The sequence below is a fragment of the Glandiceps talaboti genome, chromosome 16 (assembly GCF_964340395.1).
Source record: "Glandiceps talaboti chromosome 16, keGlaTala1.1, whole genome shotgun sequence".
NCBI lineage: Eukaryota > Metazoa > Hemichordata > Enteropneusta > Spengelidae > Glandiceps > Glandiceps talaboti.
Genome location: NC_135564.1, coordinates 16,210,957 through 16,226,833, shown reverse-complemented (window position 1 = coordinate 16,226,833; position 15,877 = coordinate 16,210,957). Strand labels below are relative to the sequence as shown.

The following is a 15,877-nucleotide window of genomic DNA, read 5'->3' as shown; positions in this document are numbered from 1 at the left end:
CATGTCATCAGGTCAGATTGTCAGTGATCAATATTCAATCCTCTTATGGACTTGTTAACCTGTTGTTGTTGTTTTTTTGCACTCTTCTAGGACATTTACAAAGTATGCACACAATGTGCCTGTTTATCACACAGCATGTGAATTGTACTCATACTTTGAGTTTCTGTACTGAACTGTAAATGTAGAAATTCACAGATCTAACACATATGAAATCTTTAACCATAACAATGTCTATCAACATAACCCTGTATTATTTTACCAGCATGCTGAAAATGAGTTTTAGTTATTGTTTTAATTCTGCTAACTGAATCAAACTTGCTCTAAATAAACAATATTTTGTTCCTATTGACTTATTATGCAGAAAGAAAACTATTTATTTCAGAGATTCAGTAAAACTGTAAGGTTCTATGCACAAACCATTCATTGACAATATGAAAAGTTTCATTGTTTGTGTAAGCAGTATTTAAGAAAACAAAGTGGCCTAATTTGTCTGAATTTTGTTTACTTTTGGTCTTATCTAATGCACAGTTGAAGAGCAATTATTATTCATTTATGTTAAAATTATTCATGAATATTATGCAAATATAATAATGATTCATTATCACTAGAATATTTCCTTGCCTAAGATTGCCCACTGCATATAAAAGTGTGGCTGTACAATTAGAGAATTAGAGATCTAATGCACAATCCAAGGGCATTTAGTATTCATTTATATGCAAAGTAATTAATGAATATTCATATATGTAAATTTTAAAATGATTATTCGTTTTCAATTAAGAATATTTATTGATTTAGCTTGGATTGTGTAGTTTATATCATATACACATCATTTGAGTAAGTTTTGGGGAAAAACTTATGTGCTGGGCAGTACAGAATTCACTTTTAATAAGTTTTTTCATTAATTTTGTTGTTTACAGATTATCAAGATCTTAAATCTTTACACTCCTGTGAATGAGTATGAAGTGCGGGTAGAAGCCTCATTTGTCAGGAAGGTCCAAGAAACACTGAAGAAGAACCGAGGAGAAACAGAGACACAGAAACTATTGATGGACACCAAGTTCTCGTATCCTGTCACGTTTCCATACAATCCATCATCGGTTGAACTTGACTCCATCACCATACCAGATACTTGGGACCTGAAATTCCTGGAAAAAGTGTAGTTGAGGATAACAGATACATACAGTACATAGAATGTTTACAAAATGTTACCCAGATTTTCATTAAAATGTGTAGATTTTAATAAAGTTTGCAGTCCCGATTTCAGACGTGTAAAAACTAATGCCACTAATTTCTTACCAAGTTGCAAAACAAGGTTACAGCAGTTGAGCCGATAGACTGTATCAGTTTTATGATATCTTGTAATATTAAGCACTGTCATACTTGCAAAAAGAGAGCCCTACAGCTAGAACTGAGGATCCAAATTTCTGTCAAACTCATGGTACCATCTAGATATAACCAGTTGAAAGTGATGCAGTTTTAGAATTTATATTTATATATTTTAGAATTATGTATTGAGGAGATGCCCAGAGAAACAAAATGATACTGCATTCTTCAAATAGTTTTAACGTACCTAGGTGAGGTGCCATATTGCTTACTGGAGATAAGAAATAACATAGAACAGGAAGTGTGTATGGGGGGCGTGATAGATATTTGAAAGGCAGATAATGGTACATTCACTCAGTACCTATTGCTATCAGACCCGACATCCTTGCAAGTTTTCCAAACTTTTTAGGTCATTTTTTGACATTTTCAATTAATTAGCTAAGGATCCCATTTGATGGAATAAAACAGGAATGAGTTTGTTTTCCGATTGTTGCTGTGGAAACCAATAAAAAAAAGAACTGGATTCGTCCATTGAAAGTAAATTTCAACTAAAACTTGAATTTTTTGAGCTGTTGGAACAATTGTAAGTACAAATGAAATCAGGGTTGTATGTTTAGCATGTAAAATAGAATTTGGTATCGTTTAGCTGTAATTACCATAATATTGAGCAGTTTGTATCAGAAGAAGGTATGTTGTGCAATGTACCCAGTGTGAGCAAATTACTGAAGTCCCAACTTTCCAGTAGAATTTAACGTCTTCCACATTAGAATTCCTAAAAGTTATGATTCTGTATTTCAACATCAGAAGATTGTATATGTTTGTTTAAGATATAAATAATAATCATTTTGTGTTATTTTTTTTTGAGAAGTATTTATTGATATATGTTTAGAAGGAAGGGTTCAAAATCTCCAACATTTGAGATAATTCTTTTTAGTGTAGGTTTATGCAGTTCAAGTTCATTTGTTAATATAGGATTTGAGACTTAGGGCATCCTTAGTCTGTAAGGTACGGCATGATGGGGTGCCCTCACACATCGGTCGACCCTTCTCAGTCTAGGACATCCCTTTTAAGCATTTTTTCACCAAAAAGATTACCCAGTAGTCACAAAGAGAGCCATTGGAAACTCCAGACAAATACCAGGGGTAATACAATGTACTTTCTCTCTTGGCTTAAATTTTGTCAAAAGATTTTCAAATGCCACATGATTTAGTGAGTCTGTGAAAGGTCATTTTTTCCTGCCAAAGAAGTTGAATTTAAACTATAAATACGCAAGCAAACAAATTAAAATGAGCACCTAGAACTATAGCATGCTCTTAGAATGATATTAGAAGTTAAGCTACAAACGTACAATTTAATAACTGCTCTCAATGAATATTTATTTATTGTACACATTTAGTGTAAGACTAAGTCATTGACGTTAGCTTCTGGTAAATAAATAAGCATTGGTTATTTTGTTGGGTCTGCCAAAGTTTTCAATGTTTCATGGCACCAGAATCACAATCACAAATCAAAATATTTTCCATTTCAACATCTACATTGTGTAATATGTAGCTGTTAACATCAACATGGCAGTTTACAGTGACAGTGACTTTGCAGCCACTTTCAACAGAAATGTTAGATTAGGGGGACTCAAAAATGAGAAAAAACGAGGGGCAAATTAATAAGTCAATTAGTGGCAGGCTACAGAAGTGGTCAATAAAAAGACTAAAAGTACTAGAGTAAGACATCAGATCATGATACATCAAATATAATTACTCCCAAGTATTGATTCATTTTTTCCAGAAAATGTTCAAATTTGTCATTTTTAGCTGAAATTTAAATATTAAGCCCTGTTCCTAATGTGGATGGCCGCGTCATCAACATGAGCTGTGCTATAGTAAAATGTAAGGGGAATGCTGACCAAGTTTTTTACCCTCAAAAAAACTTCGGGAATGTCGGATTTGTGAAGTACTTCACCGCAAATGCATTGTTCTCAAAATATAGTGAACTAAATTCTTAGAATGTCTGAAAACAAAAAAAGAAAAATCCGTCAGCATCGTTTTCATGGAGGAAAACAAGGTATTGAGTCAGTTGGGAATATTCAGCCTGATCACCAGGCATACTAGAAAACTTCACTAAATACCCGGTAATCAAGAACCTTTTCTGAGTATTCCTTTTCAGAGTATTTCTGATGTTAATTTTGAAAGTTATACTTCAGCATTTGTGACTGATTGTGGAGATAATTTGACAATTATGTCATATTCAAAATAAGTTATGATATTACCTTTTTGAATGTACTTATTATTTATTAAACAAAACGTTAATCAAGATATCATTAAAACTCAACACACAGGTTTGAGGGTCCGTTATTTACCTAATAATTTGAACAAAAAAATGAATATTTTAACATTTTACTTTTGTAATGGAACTTTCTAATATTTTCTTATGATTTGAAGACTGGACAATTATATTTGAATTAAGTTTCTTCTTTTATTTGCTTGTAAATATTTTCAGCTTCTTGTTACAAAATGGTTGTATAATGGGCATTTAAGGTTGGTAAGGTATTTTTCAGGAACTGTATTTGCTGTTTTGCGTACTTTTGTCAAACTCCTTCAAGGGCTCAGTGTGAATTGGGCAGACAATTTTCCACAGCTGTGTTGTTTCGGTGAACGATTTCAGATGATTTTTGTGCATAAATTCATGAAATTTTGTATATATAGTAAGATTTTTTTGATGTGATGCGAATTGTAGTAATTGCATATATGTCTGTGAAGACGTGGCGACGGGTCGTCTAGTGTGTGTATGTATGTATATTGTAAAATTTGTAACCATTTGGATAACTTGGATGGAGCATACAACCTGATGTTATCAAGAGTGTCCAACACTGAGGGATGATGTCATGTAAATTATGAACTGTGATATACGGGTGTATTTTCTAATTGGTCCAGGAAAGGAACTTTAACGGTCATTCAGAATTGGTCCACCATAAATGAATTGACCACAGATATTATATTAATTATCAAGTTAAATGATTCAAACACAGCAGATGATTATGTATCAAATCAAGTGATTCAAAGATTTGACCAGAACAGATAATATCAAATGTTTCAATGATTATCCTTATATTTTGTGTCTCCATAAAAGTTATCATCAGTGTTTTGAAATGAAAGCAATAAGATAATGACTTTGATTGGGTTTATGGCATTAATTCTAACAAGTGAAGGATATACCCTATGATCGCTCTCAGGTTGTAATCTATTGGCCCCAAATGGTCACGCTTCTCATAGCTCACTTAGCAACTGTTAGCCACAGTGTTAATAGCCACAGTGTTAATATTTTCCTCTAATGGCAGTCTGGTTGTAATCTATTGGCCCCAAATGGTCACGCCTGTCTTAGCTCACTTAGCAATCTGTTAGCCACAGTGTTTGTATTTTCCTGTCACGGTATTCATGTTATAATTGAGTGGCCCCAAATGGTCATGCCTGTCTGAGTGAACTGTTCACCACAGTGTTTGTATTTTGATGTCATTGTTAGTCCTTCAATGATGTCACAGTAGCAGAACATCCATATTTAGATATTTCAGCAATACTGTTTTAATGTGTTGGCCAAAAAGTATAGAGAAAGAGATTTTTCAAAGGAAAATGTGTGAAATAAATTTAAGTTAACAGACTCCAGCTTTATGCAGAAGTCATGTTTGTAATCGGAGTAAGTTAGGGGGCTTCTCTAGAATCGTGAAACGTCAGGATGTATTCTGTCCTATCTTCTTGTAAAGAGGCGCAACTCTTTGAAAGCTGTAGTTTAACAGTATATGATGTAGACAGTGTCTTCTTTTTGTGAACGTTGTTAGTACTTTTTATTATAGTACAGCAGGTTTAAGTGAGCCCCCTGTGTAGTCAGTTCTAGGCGCGCGAATTGCGCCCTCATTAGTCAGTTTTATGAAATTCTCTTGTTTAGGTACAACTAGGTTGCAACCTTGTTTAGGTGCCATTTTAGATGTAAGTAATTTATGTGCATACATGTATTTCAGACTAGACTAGAGTGGTGTCACCAGAAGTTTGATATCACTTTCACTTGGGTAAAAGTCGTGTAATGAGAGAGTGTTCATTTTTGAGATAGACTTGAAGTACACTGTCAGAGATTTGTAGTCTAAATATAATATGATTGGTCCATGTTGTGCTGTTCTTGATGCTATTTATTTGCTAGATGGGAGTAATTGCAAATATCCAATGTGATGAGTCACTGTCAGAGAATAATAAAATATTGTAATATATTGAAATTTAAACATGTGTTTGTTTGTTTGTTTGTTTGCTTGTCTGTGTGTGTTTGCATATGCCACTGTGTGTGTGTGTGTGTGTGTGTGTGTGGAGGCTTGTTTTGAGAATGTTCTTGGTGTATTAGTGGCTGGGGTTGGGTGTTTGATGTGTTAGTGTGTGTATGTATGTGGGTGTTGGGTTATGAGTGTATGTGTGGAGGGTTGTTTTTGAGGGTGTGATGTATTAGTGGTTGGGATAGGGGTTTTTGATGAGTTAACGCGTGTATGTATAGGGTATGGTTTTGGGTGTGTGTGTTTGTGTGAGTGGTTGTATGTGATATGTAATGCATATCTGTATGTTTGTATTTGACATGTTTCATTACCCCCAGTATATTCATTCACTCCTTAAACAAGGTAATATGGGTGCTGAACTTTTTGTGATTCTGAGAGTCTTTACACATGAGGCTCTGGCCTAGTTAGTTATGCTTATACAAAAAGAAAACAAACATATGACAGAGTAATGACATTAGTGTCAACAATTTTCTATGCAACAAGAATTACAATATGAAATGGTCACTGTGAAGATGCCCCTTGCCCATGAAGTGCCAGCCAACACATCAAACACAGGCCTAGAATAAAGGTGATTCTAAGGGATTCTAATGAACTATTTCATATAGGGTGATTACACTGGGTGACCATATTGTAATTCTTGTAAGGCATAAAAAAAATTGTTTGGTTCCGGTTACCCGACCCCAACTGGTTTTTCACTCCGATCCTAAACTTTTTTTTACGTATTCGAGAAGAAAAAAAAAAGATAAAAACGCAAAAATAGTGGATGCGGAAATTGAAAACTTGAAAAGACAATCTGTAATGGCTTTACATCTGGTGAGAATAAACACAGAGACCATATGGAAAATAACGGAAAACCTAACTACCTGAACTAGACACCCACATACGAAAAATATACATATAAAAAATAAAATAAAAAATCTACCTACTCCATTTTTTTATCAGGCCTAATTAATACTCTGCCATACATAGCTATCGAGCCAACAGTACAGCGCCATCGTGCGGTAACTTCTTTAATTACTTTGTTTGTATCTATAGCAGTACACGACATCGGTGACGATGCCGTTGGTAATAATGTGCGGTCTGCCATCTAGTGGGAAAACGAAACGATCAGAAGAACTCCAGAAGTATTTGGAATCACAAACTGACAAAAGTGTTCATGTAATCAGTGATCATTCAGTAGGAGTCGACAAAAATTATGTTTACGACGGTAAGTGTGGCTTGGTTGTTTAACTTCCGGTTGCTTAGTTCGTGTCACCTGAGTCGAATTTATCCGATTTTGATGACTTTTGAACATTTCCCATTACATTTCAGACTCTAGGAAGGAAAAGGATGTTAGAGGAACACTAAAAGCAAATGTGGAAAGGTACGTTTTGTCTTTATTGAGATGATATTTGCTGATATCAAGTACTTCCGGTTTGTAACATGTTTATGTCGTCTGCACATGTGATATGATGATATTGATGTGCCCAATACATGTAGTCCTGCTTGCAGACGGAGGACGTCAGGACTTCATTCTCCTCAGAGACAATATGTCAGAATCGAGACCCGTACACTGTTCGCAAGCGTCCCTGGACAGTGTAGTAGCACTCAGGCTGCTATGTTTATTGTCAATTTTCCCTGATATAGCACTTTGAGGCTTATTGCTCATTCTCCTTTATTTAGGAAATTGAATAGAGATGACATTGTTATACTTGACTCCTTGAACTACATCAAAGGTAAGATTTTTTTTAATGTATAAATTCTAAGTAATACATGTATCAATCATGAGGGGATTGTCACCCCTCACTCCCCCCTTACAGGAGTCCAACCCTCCTCTGACCACAATTAAATGACCTAAAGTTTGGAATGAAAGTTAGATTACAGTAAGATTTGAAAGCAGGTCAACATGAGTGAGCTTAGGGTGTCAATTTGGTACACATACTAGTCAGAAAGTAAACTTTCCATTTCATCATAATACCACCTATCTTCATAAAGTAGAACACCTGTGGGTTACGGTCACAAACCAGTCTGATTAAAATCTGATGTAGTGAACTTGACACAATTTCTTTATTTACCTATTTTCATTGTTGTTTGTTCTTTTTTGATAGTTGTTGGCAGATCATTCATTTGCATAATTAATGATTTTAGGTAATTTGGTAATATCTTCAGTAAACTTCAGATTTTGTATATTTTGGCATAACTATATTTGCTAAAAAGGGGGAATATCATGATTACTGTAGCTAAGAATTTTGCAGAGTAAATCTGGTTATGTAATGTTGCTTAAAAGAAAGCAAATGTCTACTACATTGTAAGTTGAAGAGGTGTAATATTGATAACTGAAATTAAACTATTTAGGAAAACATGAAAAAAACACATCAATGTGACGGTATGTGTTGTTTGTGTTGTACACAATGTAATATCAAAATTGAGGATAGCATTAGGATGGGGAAAAATGATAATAAACTTTCAGAATTTGAGAATAGAAGATAATAATTATGGGTTTAGCAATAATTGTATTGTCAAAGTAATTGCGGGCATCATCTGACTCAGTGGACAATGGAGGCAGATAGGTTTATTGTTCATGTAATGAATGATAGTAATTCCATTGTGGCCAGGGTATAGCCAGGGAATTCAATGTTTTTATCTGGGTAATGTACCAGCATTGAATTTCTGACTGTCAGTTGTATTGATGTAAGTTGCAAGTTGAAATTGTAACTGTGGATTGCATTCTGAGCTTTGATGTTGTTTTGGAAACTCAATAAGCAAACTCTGATGACAAAACAGTGTCATGGAAAATGTACCTAATACCTAGTAATGGCAAAATAGATAGGTTACTCTGCAGGATGCGACAACCTTTCATAAAATAAAGTAAAATGTGTACATGTCTTTTGGAAAGTCCCATAATGAACATATTTTAATTTGGAGGCAGATTAAATCTAGATTGTAATGTACAGTAAGATAGGTTGTATCATTCTGCCCCAATCAGCGAGGGGGTAACTGATGTATGAAATGTCAAGCAACAATATGTACATTGTAAATTGCTATACTTGAAAAAAAAGACACAGGATACTAAGATAAGATATACGTGACCAGCTACTAAATTCAAACCAGTGTTATTAAATTACGTGATGTGATTTAATAACACAATTTGGGATTTATACATCGTGGCCAGTTTCAATGATTATCTTTCATTTGAATTCCAGAGTGGCATTAAACAAATTGTAGCAATTTCAATCCCATCCTGGTCATTGTAGGAGTTTTACGTCAACGCAGAAGTTGCAATCACGTTTAGTAATTGTCATCTGTTTAACCTTTAGGGCAACCAATTTGCTTAGACTCCTAAATTTACTATATGTTCCAATTCCATTTAATTTCTAAATATATTGACTTTCGCCCTACTTCCTTATCCTACCTCAACATCTGCCCTATATCTGTATGCTGACCTCTATTGCATGGCAAAGTTATCATTTTTACCTCCCATAAGGAGAGGTAATGTAATGGTTTTGTCTGTCTGTCTGTCTGTCTGTCTGTCTGTCTGTCTGTCTGTCTGTCTGTCTGACTCTGTTTGTCTGTCTGTCTGTCTGTCTGTCTGTCTCTGCCTGTCTGTCTGTCAGTCTGTCTGTCTGTCTGTCTGCCTGTCTGAACACAGTATCTCAAAAACTACTTCACTGATTCTAATTTGCTGTTTCAGATAAACATGTGTAATAACAGACCCTCATGGCGCACAAGTGCAAGTGTGGGTACTCAGAGGCGTTTTCTGCTGCACTTGCACTCGCTACGCTTGTGAAAGTAAGGGCACAGAGAACACTGCTAGCACTCGTGCACATACCCCAAGTACACCACACTTGCACTCATGCGTCACTGGGTTCTGTCATATTCTTTTCTTCCAGCTGAATATTTATTGACTTTATTGATTGAATTCTTACACTTCTACAGGTTGCAGGTATGAGCTCTACTGTGTTTCAAAGTCAGCCAAAACAACACAGTGTGTGGTAAGTAATTACGCAAACCACGACTGAAGGTACTTTCTGAATAGCGCCCCCAGTGACCACAGAAAAGAATCTTTTGTTTTTCTGATAACCGTCATGTAGTATGATGACTTGTGCCAAAAAGCTGTTTAGTGACTGCTTGGAATTCTGGAAGACCGAGAGATAGTGGTGCTGTTTACTAATATTTCAGACCTATGATACAGTTATTTGTAAAATTTATATATTAGTTATTACATCACCAGAAATATAACAGATAAAGTTTGGTCAATGGGGATACTACTCGCAATCAGCAGCTTTTCTGATTGAAGTGAGGGTCAGAATGTTGAATATTTTGCATAACATGAAAATCATCCTCCCCAGCATTTCATGACAAATATCAATCTTGTTCAGTTGCAACAATGTTGTCTTTTTTCATAATAGATTGTCAGTGTTTTTGCTAAGGTTTGGGAACCCAGGTAACAGAAAGGGGTAAAAAATGGCATTGTTTCCCCCAGTGAGTCTATGGTAATTTTGTTTGGGAACCCAGGTAAAATGACATGGAAACCTTGAAGATTATACCTACTTACCACCCTTAACATAATCACTGGCTTGTGTAGTATTTGAGAATGCAAAAAGTTCTTGCACACCAATTTTGTGGACTTTTCTTTGTAATGCCATGTTCGACAAACAAGATGAAAAGTTTAACCCCCAATTTTCACGTATTGGTGGCATCCATTTGTTAAGTTTCTGTGTGAAGCTAGTTTCTGTGAAGTTTTAAATGACAACACAGTGGATGCATTTTACCATGTATGTTGCAATTTCTATTTTGAATAGATTCACTGCGATATTTCAACAGAAAGAGCATCAGAATGGAACAAACAGAGAGATGAGAAAGAACAGTATACGCAAGAAATGTAAGGTTTTTTTAGTCTTTTAGTACACATATATGTATACCCTAGGGAGAATGCTGGCAATAAGTAATGGAAATGTTGAAAGTAGTCAGGTTAATGAATCAAGAATAACTGATAATTATGGAACGACTTTGTTGTGGTTTTGGTTTAAAGGCCCTCTTTGGATGAGGATTAAAATATTGGCTGTGAAAAGTGGTTGCTTGGCAAATTGTTAGAAAATATTGGTCCAAAACAAAAGAATGAGCCCATGTAAACACTTATGCAATGACCCAGGATTGAAACATGGCCCTTTAATGGGTTTAGCAAACAAAATGTGTTAATTTGTCTAAGGCAGAGAATAAAATTATATGCAGTTATCTTAAGTGTTCTCCCTCTAGTGTAAAACAAGGCCTTGAGCACTTTTGGAGAAAACTGCTTAAAGCGTCAAGAGCAGTAACCTTTCACTTTGGTAAAAATTGTCAACCCATTTGTAAATACATTTTGTACACCAAAATTGTCCAGGAAACAGTGAAGAAGAACTATCATATTTCATCACAGATATTATTAATTTTAAAATTATTATTTCAGATTAGACGCGTTAGTGATGAGATTCGAAGCACCTGATTCCCGCAATCGATGGGATTCACCGTTATTTACTATTCAATGGGACGATGAGTTACCATATGAAGCTATCACTAATGCAATACTTCATAGGAAAGCACCACCACCTAATATGTCAACTCAATCAGTAAGTCAATCTACACTCACATTGCAATACTTACTGTACACCTCTATACTATTTTGATTGTTCATGTCCATGCACACCATTGTGTCCTCTAGCATAAGACATCATTTTTGTACGTCACTTCTGCCTAAGTTCTGCTCCATTCTGTTAATGTTGTTAGTTGTGTCACAGTTAGCATCTATCTATCTATCTATCTATCTATCTATCTATCTATCTATCTATCTATCTATCTATCTATCTATCTATCTATCTATCTATCTATATCTATCTATCTATCTATCTGTCTATCTATCTAGCTATCTGTTTATCTATCTATCTGTATATCACTATCTATATGTCTATCTATCTATCTATCTCTCTCTATCTATCTATCTGTCTATCTATCTATTTCTATCTATCTCTATCTATCTATCTATCTCTATCTATCTATCTCTATCTATCTCTATCTATCTATCTCTATCTATCTATCTATCTATCTATCTATCTATCTATCTATCCATCCATCCATCCATCCATCAATCTATCTATATCTATCTCTACACTCCTTATACCTTATTGTATGCTCCCTAGGGAGTTAAAGTATGTAGAGCTGTTGTCCCATTATAGGTCCGTGCCATGGCAATGATTGTACTAAATCACTTTTAGGCTTGTGTTGGGCTTACACTATTGTAACAGTTACATTTAGTATTTGTTTTCAATTTTCAGCAACCACTGTCATCTACAAACTTCCTGTATGAACTTGACAAAATAACACAGGAAGTCATAACAGTAAGTAAACAATGGTGTTATAAGTTGAAAAGTAAACTTGCAATAAGCCTTTGACTGATTGATCTAACATTGTAAGTCTCAGAGATCTTACATCAGCTGTTAAAGGGGAGTACTACTTCAAGAAATGGAGACATTTTCATAAATTGTGGGTTCTAGAGAGTCATTTCATGATTTCACATCACATAGATTTCATGCAATTACCAAGAAACACTAAATTGAAACTCAATTTTTCTTTCATTGTCCTCACACTGATCCATAGTTGCCTAGTGGGACTTACATTGTCCTCACACTGATCCATAGTTGCCTAGTGGGACTTACATTGTCCTCACACTGATCCATAGTTGCCAATTTGGACTTACATACACATATATGTATTAGATGAACGATGAATATTTATTACTTATTATTTTCAGAGAAATATTACTAAATTTCACTAAATGTAAAATAATTTTTGTTTTTCCAGGTTTTGCTCGAAGCACAAAAAACAAGTGTTCCTGGTGACAAAATTCATATTTCTGGTGCTAAAGATAAAATATCCTTTTAAAAAGTAGAGAATTTGATAATAGACATTGATAAATTATACTTGGAGTTTCAGAGATCTCTTGTTCCTTTCTCACCAATTCTTACAGTTTAACATCTATTTCCAAGTTACTTTAGGGAAGATCGCACAACGTCATACAGGCTCAGTAATTGAACTTTGTTCGTTTAGGACAAAACCCCCTCTCCCCTCCGCCCCTTAAACGAATGTTCACAAGTGCGACATCGTCACATTTATATATGATGTAAACTATGATGAAAATTGTAGTGGTCACACCACTATGATCGGTGCAATGTAGACACATGGTAGGTCTAAACACATTAAAATACTACCAGAAACTCTGTATATCACATTAGAAGTAAATTTTAATCAACTTATCAACATCTCAGTAGTAAATATTGAACCAGTTATCATTGAAAGTGTGAACATTTTTGAACTTTCATTAGAAGTGCAAAAATGAAGTTCAGCAATTGCATTGATGTCGGACCCCCTCGCCCCTCCAAATGAACGAAGTTCTTTTTTTGAGCTTGCATGACATTGAGCTATTGTCCAATAAGAATTTCCTGTTTGATTCCTTTCCAGAATTTACTGAATTACTGAAAGTGTTTTGAAAATAAAAAAAATTACAGTTCAGTCATGAAAAATCAAATGCTGTTCCATAGAGTGAAATGTTTTATTTCCAAGAAATGAAATATTTTCTGGAAAATGTGGTCATCTTATTTTTTTCAATTTTTTTTTCATTTTCAAACTGTTTTGAAAGCGGAGAAAGGTGTCACCAGTTTTGCCGTTATTCAAAGATCTTAAACCCCAGAATAAAATCTGTCTTGTATATATGTGTTTTTGACATCAGCAAATGGAGTAAACTGATCATTTCTCATACATGGAAATCATAGTCACAGTCCAACATCCAGCTTACATTACATATTATTCCTTAACCAGCTATTACATCAATTTTACTCACACCCTAAATGCGTCAGAGTTACGTAGAAACCGAAGACAATTCATTACTTACACCAAGATGCATCCAGTAGAAGATACAGGAGTTATAGCAAATATGTTTGTACAGTTTCTTAATAACAGCCTTCAGTAGTAGTACTACTAGTGTGTATTCAAAAATTTTCCATGAGCTTTTCATAGATATTTGGATAAGAATAACTACTCATTACCACTATTGTTTCCTGCTGTATTGCCAAATGTAGTGTGTGTATTCTTCAATAACTTATTTTCTGTCGTTTTTCTGTAGAACTTTTAAACCTAAAGTGTACACTACAATATTTGAGATACATTATGTACAATAAAAGTAACAATTTCAATCAGAGTCCATGCATTTCTGTTCATTTAATTGCAAGTTGCTGGTGTCGAGGGGTGTAAAATAGCTGCAACATCTTCAATTGATGGGGGGGGGGGGGGGGGGGCTTTTTGGCATCTTAATTGCATATACATGTAATATGATACCCATGAAATGTGGTGGATTCGTAAAACCTTTCCTCATAGTCTGATAATGGGATTGGTGATAGATTTACATCTCACTTTCTTGGAAACACGGGGAAAAAACGTGAATGTAAATTGTCATATTGTCAAAATATGCAGATCTTGATGTTTACCTACAAAAATACATTATTTACAAATTGCTGTAAACTCATTTGGTAAAAAATCGGTAATTGTGTACAATCCATTTGATTTATGGTTAAATCTATTTCTTTTTGTTTGTAAATAATTCATTTATACATAGTCTTGCTGCTAGATGTTTGGGCTTTCTTCCCATACGAGAAGTGAACGAAGTTCGCAGTGATGGCTTGCCCGAATATCCTCGATAGCGACCTTCGGTTATGTGTCGTATTGTATCGGATGAACAGCAGAGGTCTAGCAGCTAGACTAATTTATACAGTGAGTTTATCCAGAATAGCAAATAGCAAACGCCCACTCACAGCAAAGGTACTACTACTATTTCGCCATGAGTGGGCTTTCACCATTTGTAGGCATTTTAATTAGCAACCGTTGAGGGCGTACCGCACGTGGAGGTTGGCGTCAAAGATATAGCATGTAATGGTCAAACTAATATATTCACAGCCATTTTTAAATGAAAGTAGCCAGCATGGATGCGTAGCTAAAGCTCGTTATTATGATATTCAATGTGATAGGTTGAACTGTAACTTGTATGTCCATGTATGGTTATTTTCTCCCAGATGTGGTGCATTCCTTTTTAACTTTTAATGTCTCACAACTCTATATTTCAACTTAGTGTGACTTGATGATGTGCAAGTGAAACAGAAAAATGAAAATGAATTTGTCAAACCTGTTTTGTTGTTAATCCTAGTCAAGAATCCAGGTCTGTTTGTGTTTATTTTTCATTTTTATAATAGCATGAATGGTGATCAAGTATTGCAAGGTGCAGAAATGAAGTTCAGCAATCGACACTAATCACCCCTCCCACTTATGTGCATATTTATATGCATGTATGTCTGCATGTCTGTCTGCCTGTGTGTGTCCATATGCATTTCTGTGTGTGTATATATGTATGTATGTATGTATGTATGTATGTATGTATGTATGTATGTATGTATGTATGTATGTATGTATGTATGCATGCATGCATGCATGCATGCATGCATGTATGTATGTATGTATGTATGTATGTATGTATGTATGTATGTATGTATCCGTGTACATGTTGCTATTGTTGACTTACAGGTGACCAAATACTTTCATGTTATATACAATATTTACAAGCCAAAGCCACCAAAAGGTTTGTACTGATTTCGCCCTCTGCGACAATTAAATGGCATGCTTTTGTTTCTACTTTTGTCACGATGCATGATTGCACGATAAACGGTAAACAAGTTTTCAAGAGACCATTCTTGTGGATGTGTGAATGTGATGTTCCTGTATACACGGTCAAATCAAGAAGTGGTGAACTTATCAAAAGATATGTTCACCGCAACATGGAACACATACACCGTGCCAGGCCCTATTCAACATCTGACCTCTCTTCTCGTGAGTGCTGGCTGGCACAACACGTCGCATCTCGATCGTAGTCCTCTCAAACATCATAATTACAATCTCTCTGTCACCGAACTTGGAGAACATTCATTGAAACTCGTATACATACTCAATCATAGTACACACACACACACACACACACACACACACACACACACACACACTCACAAACACACACACACACACACACACACACACACACACACACAAACGCCAAATTGAAAACAAATTGTTAATTTTTTTTATTCGCCATTTTATAATACTACAGATACCAGTACGTTTTTTTCTGATGCCATCAATTTAAAACTAAAACTTTCAAGATTATGTAAATGCTGGACACAAATGTCTTTATCTTGTACATTA

The 15,877-nt window shown here is 35.0% G+C and overlaps 3 protein-coding genes across 5 annotated transcripts in view; 2 read left to right on the top strand and 1 right to left on the bottom strand.

Moving 5' to 3' along the window:
* The window catches only part of LOC144447796 (unconventional myosin-Va-like), an 83,973-nt gene extending 78,428 nt beyond the window's left edge, over positions 1–5,545 (top strand). For all 3 annotated transcript variants that reach the window (XM_078137883.1, XM_078137884.1, XM_078137882.1), the window contains one exon: positions 918–5,545. In XM_078137883.1, the coding sequence (XP_077994009.1) occupies positions 918–1,160 (243 nt within the window). In that variant the 3' untranslated portion in view covers positions 1,161–5,545. The remainder of the gene's footprint in view (positions 1–917) is intronic.
* Positions 5,546–6,660: 1,115 nt separating this feature from the next.
* LOC144447632 (protein KTI12 homolog) lies at positions 6,661–13,723 on the top strand. The gene is made up of 9 exons (XM_078137711.1): positions 6,661–6,833; positions 6,938–6,989; positions 7,289–7,341; positions 9,542–9,597; positions 10,408–10,487; positions 11,052–11,211; positions 11,914–11,976; positions 12,440–12,510; positions 13,463–13,723. Exons 1-9 carry the CDS (start codon positions 6,683–6,685, stop codon positions 13,602–13,604), a joined length of 828 nt encoding a protein of 275 aa, XP_077993837.1. The 5' UTR covers positions 6,661–6,682; the 3' UTR covers positions 13,605–13,723.
* A 2,059-nt stretch (positions 13,724–15,782) lies between these two features.
* Positions 15,783–15,877, bottom strand: part of LOC144447033 (atrial natriuretic peptide receptor 1-like) — a 59,358-nt gene continuing 59,263 nt past the window's right edge. The window contains exon 21 of the mRNA XM_078136902.1: positions 15,783–15,877. This exon is cut by the window's right edge and continues 1,832 nt beyond it. The gene's annotated coding sequence lies outside the window, so the exon portion shown is untranslated.

What these genes read in the sequence shown, in the direction of transcription:
- LOC144447632 (XM_078137711.1), top strand. Translation starts at nt 6,683, where the DNA reads ATGCCGTTGGTAATAATGTGCGGTCTGCCATCTAGTGGGAAAACGAAA. An exon ending in CAAAAATTATGTTTACGACG is followed by an intron (nt 6,834 to 6,937) that starts GTAAGTGTGGCT and finishes ATTACATTTCAG; the next exon opens with ACTCTAGGAAGGAAAAGGAT. An exon ending in CTAATATGTCAACTCAATCA is followed by an intron (nt 11,212 to 11,913) that starts GTAAGTCAATCT and finishes TTCAATTTTCAG; the next exon opens with CAACCACTGTCATCTACAAA.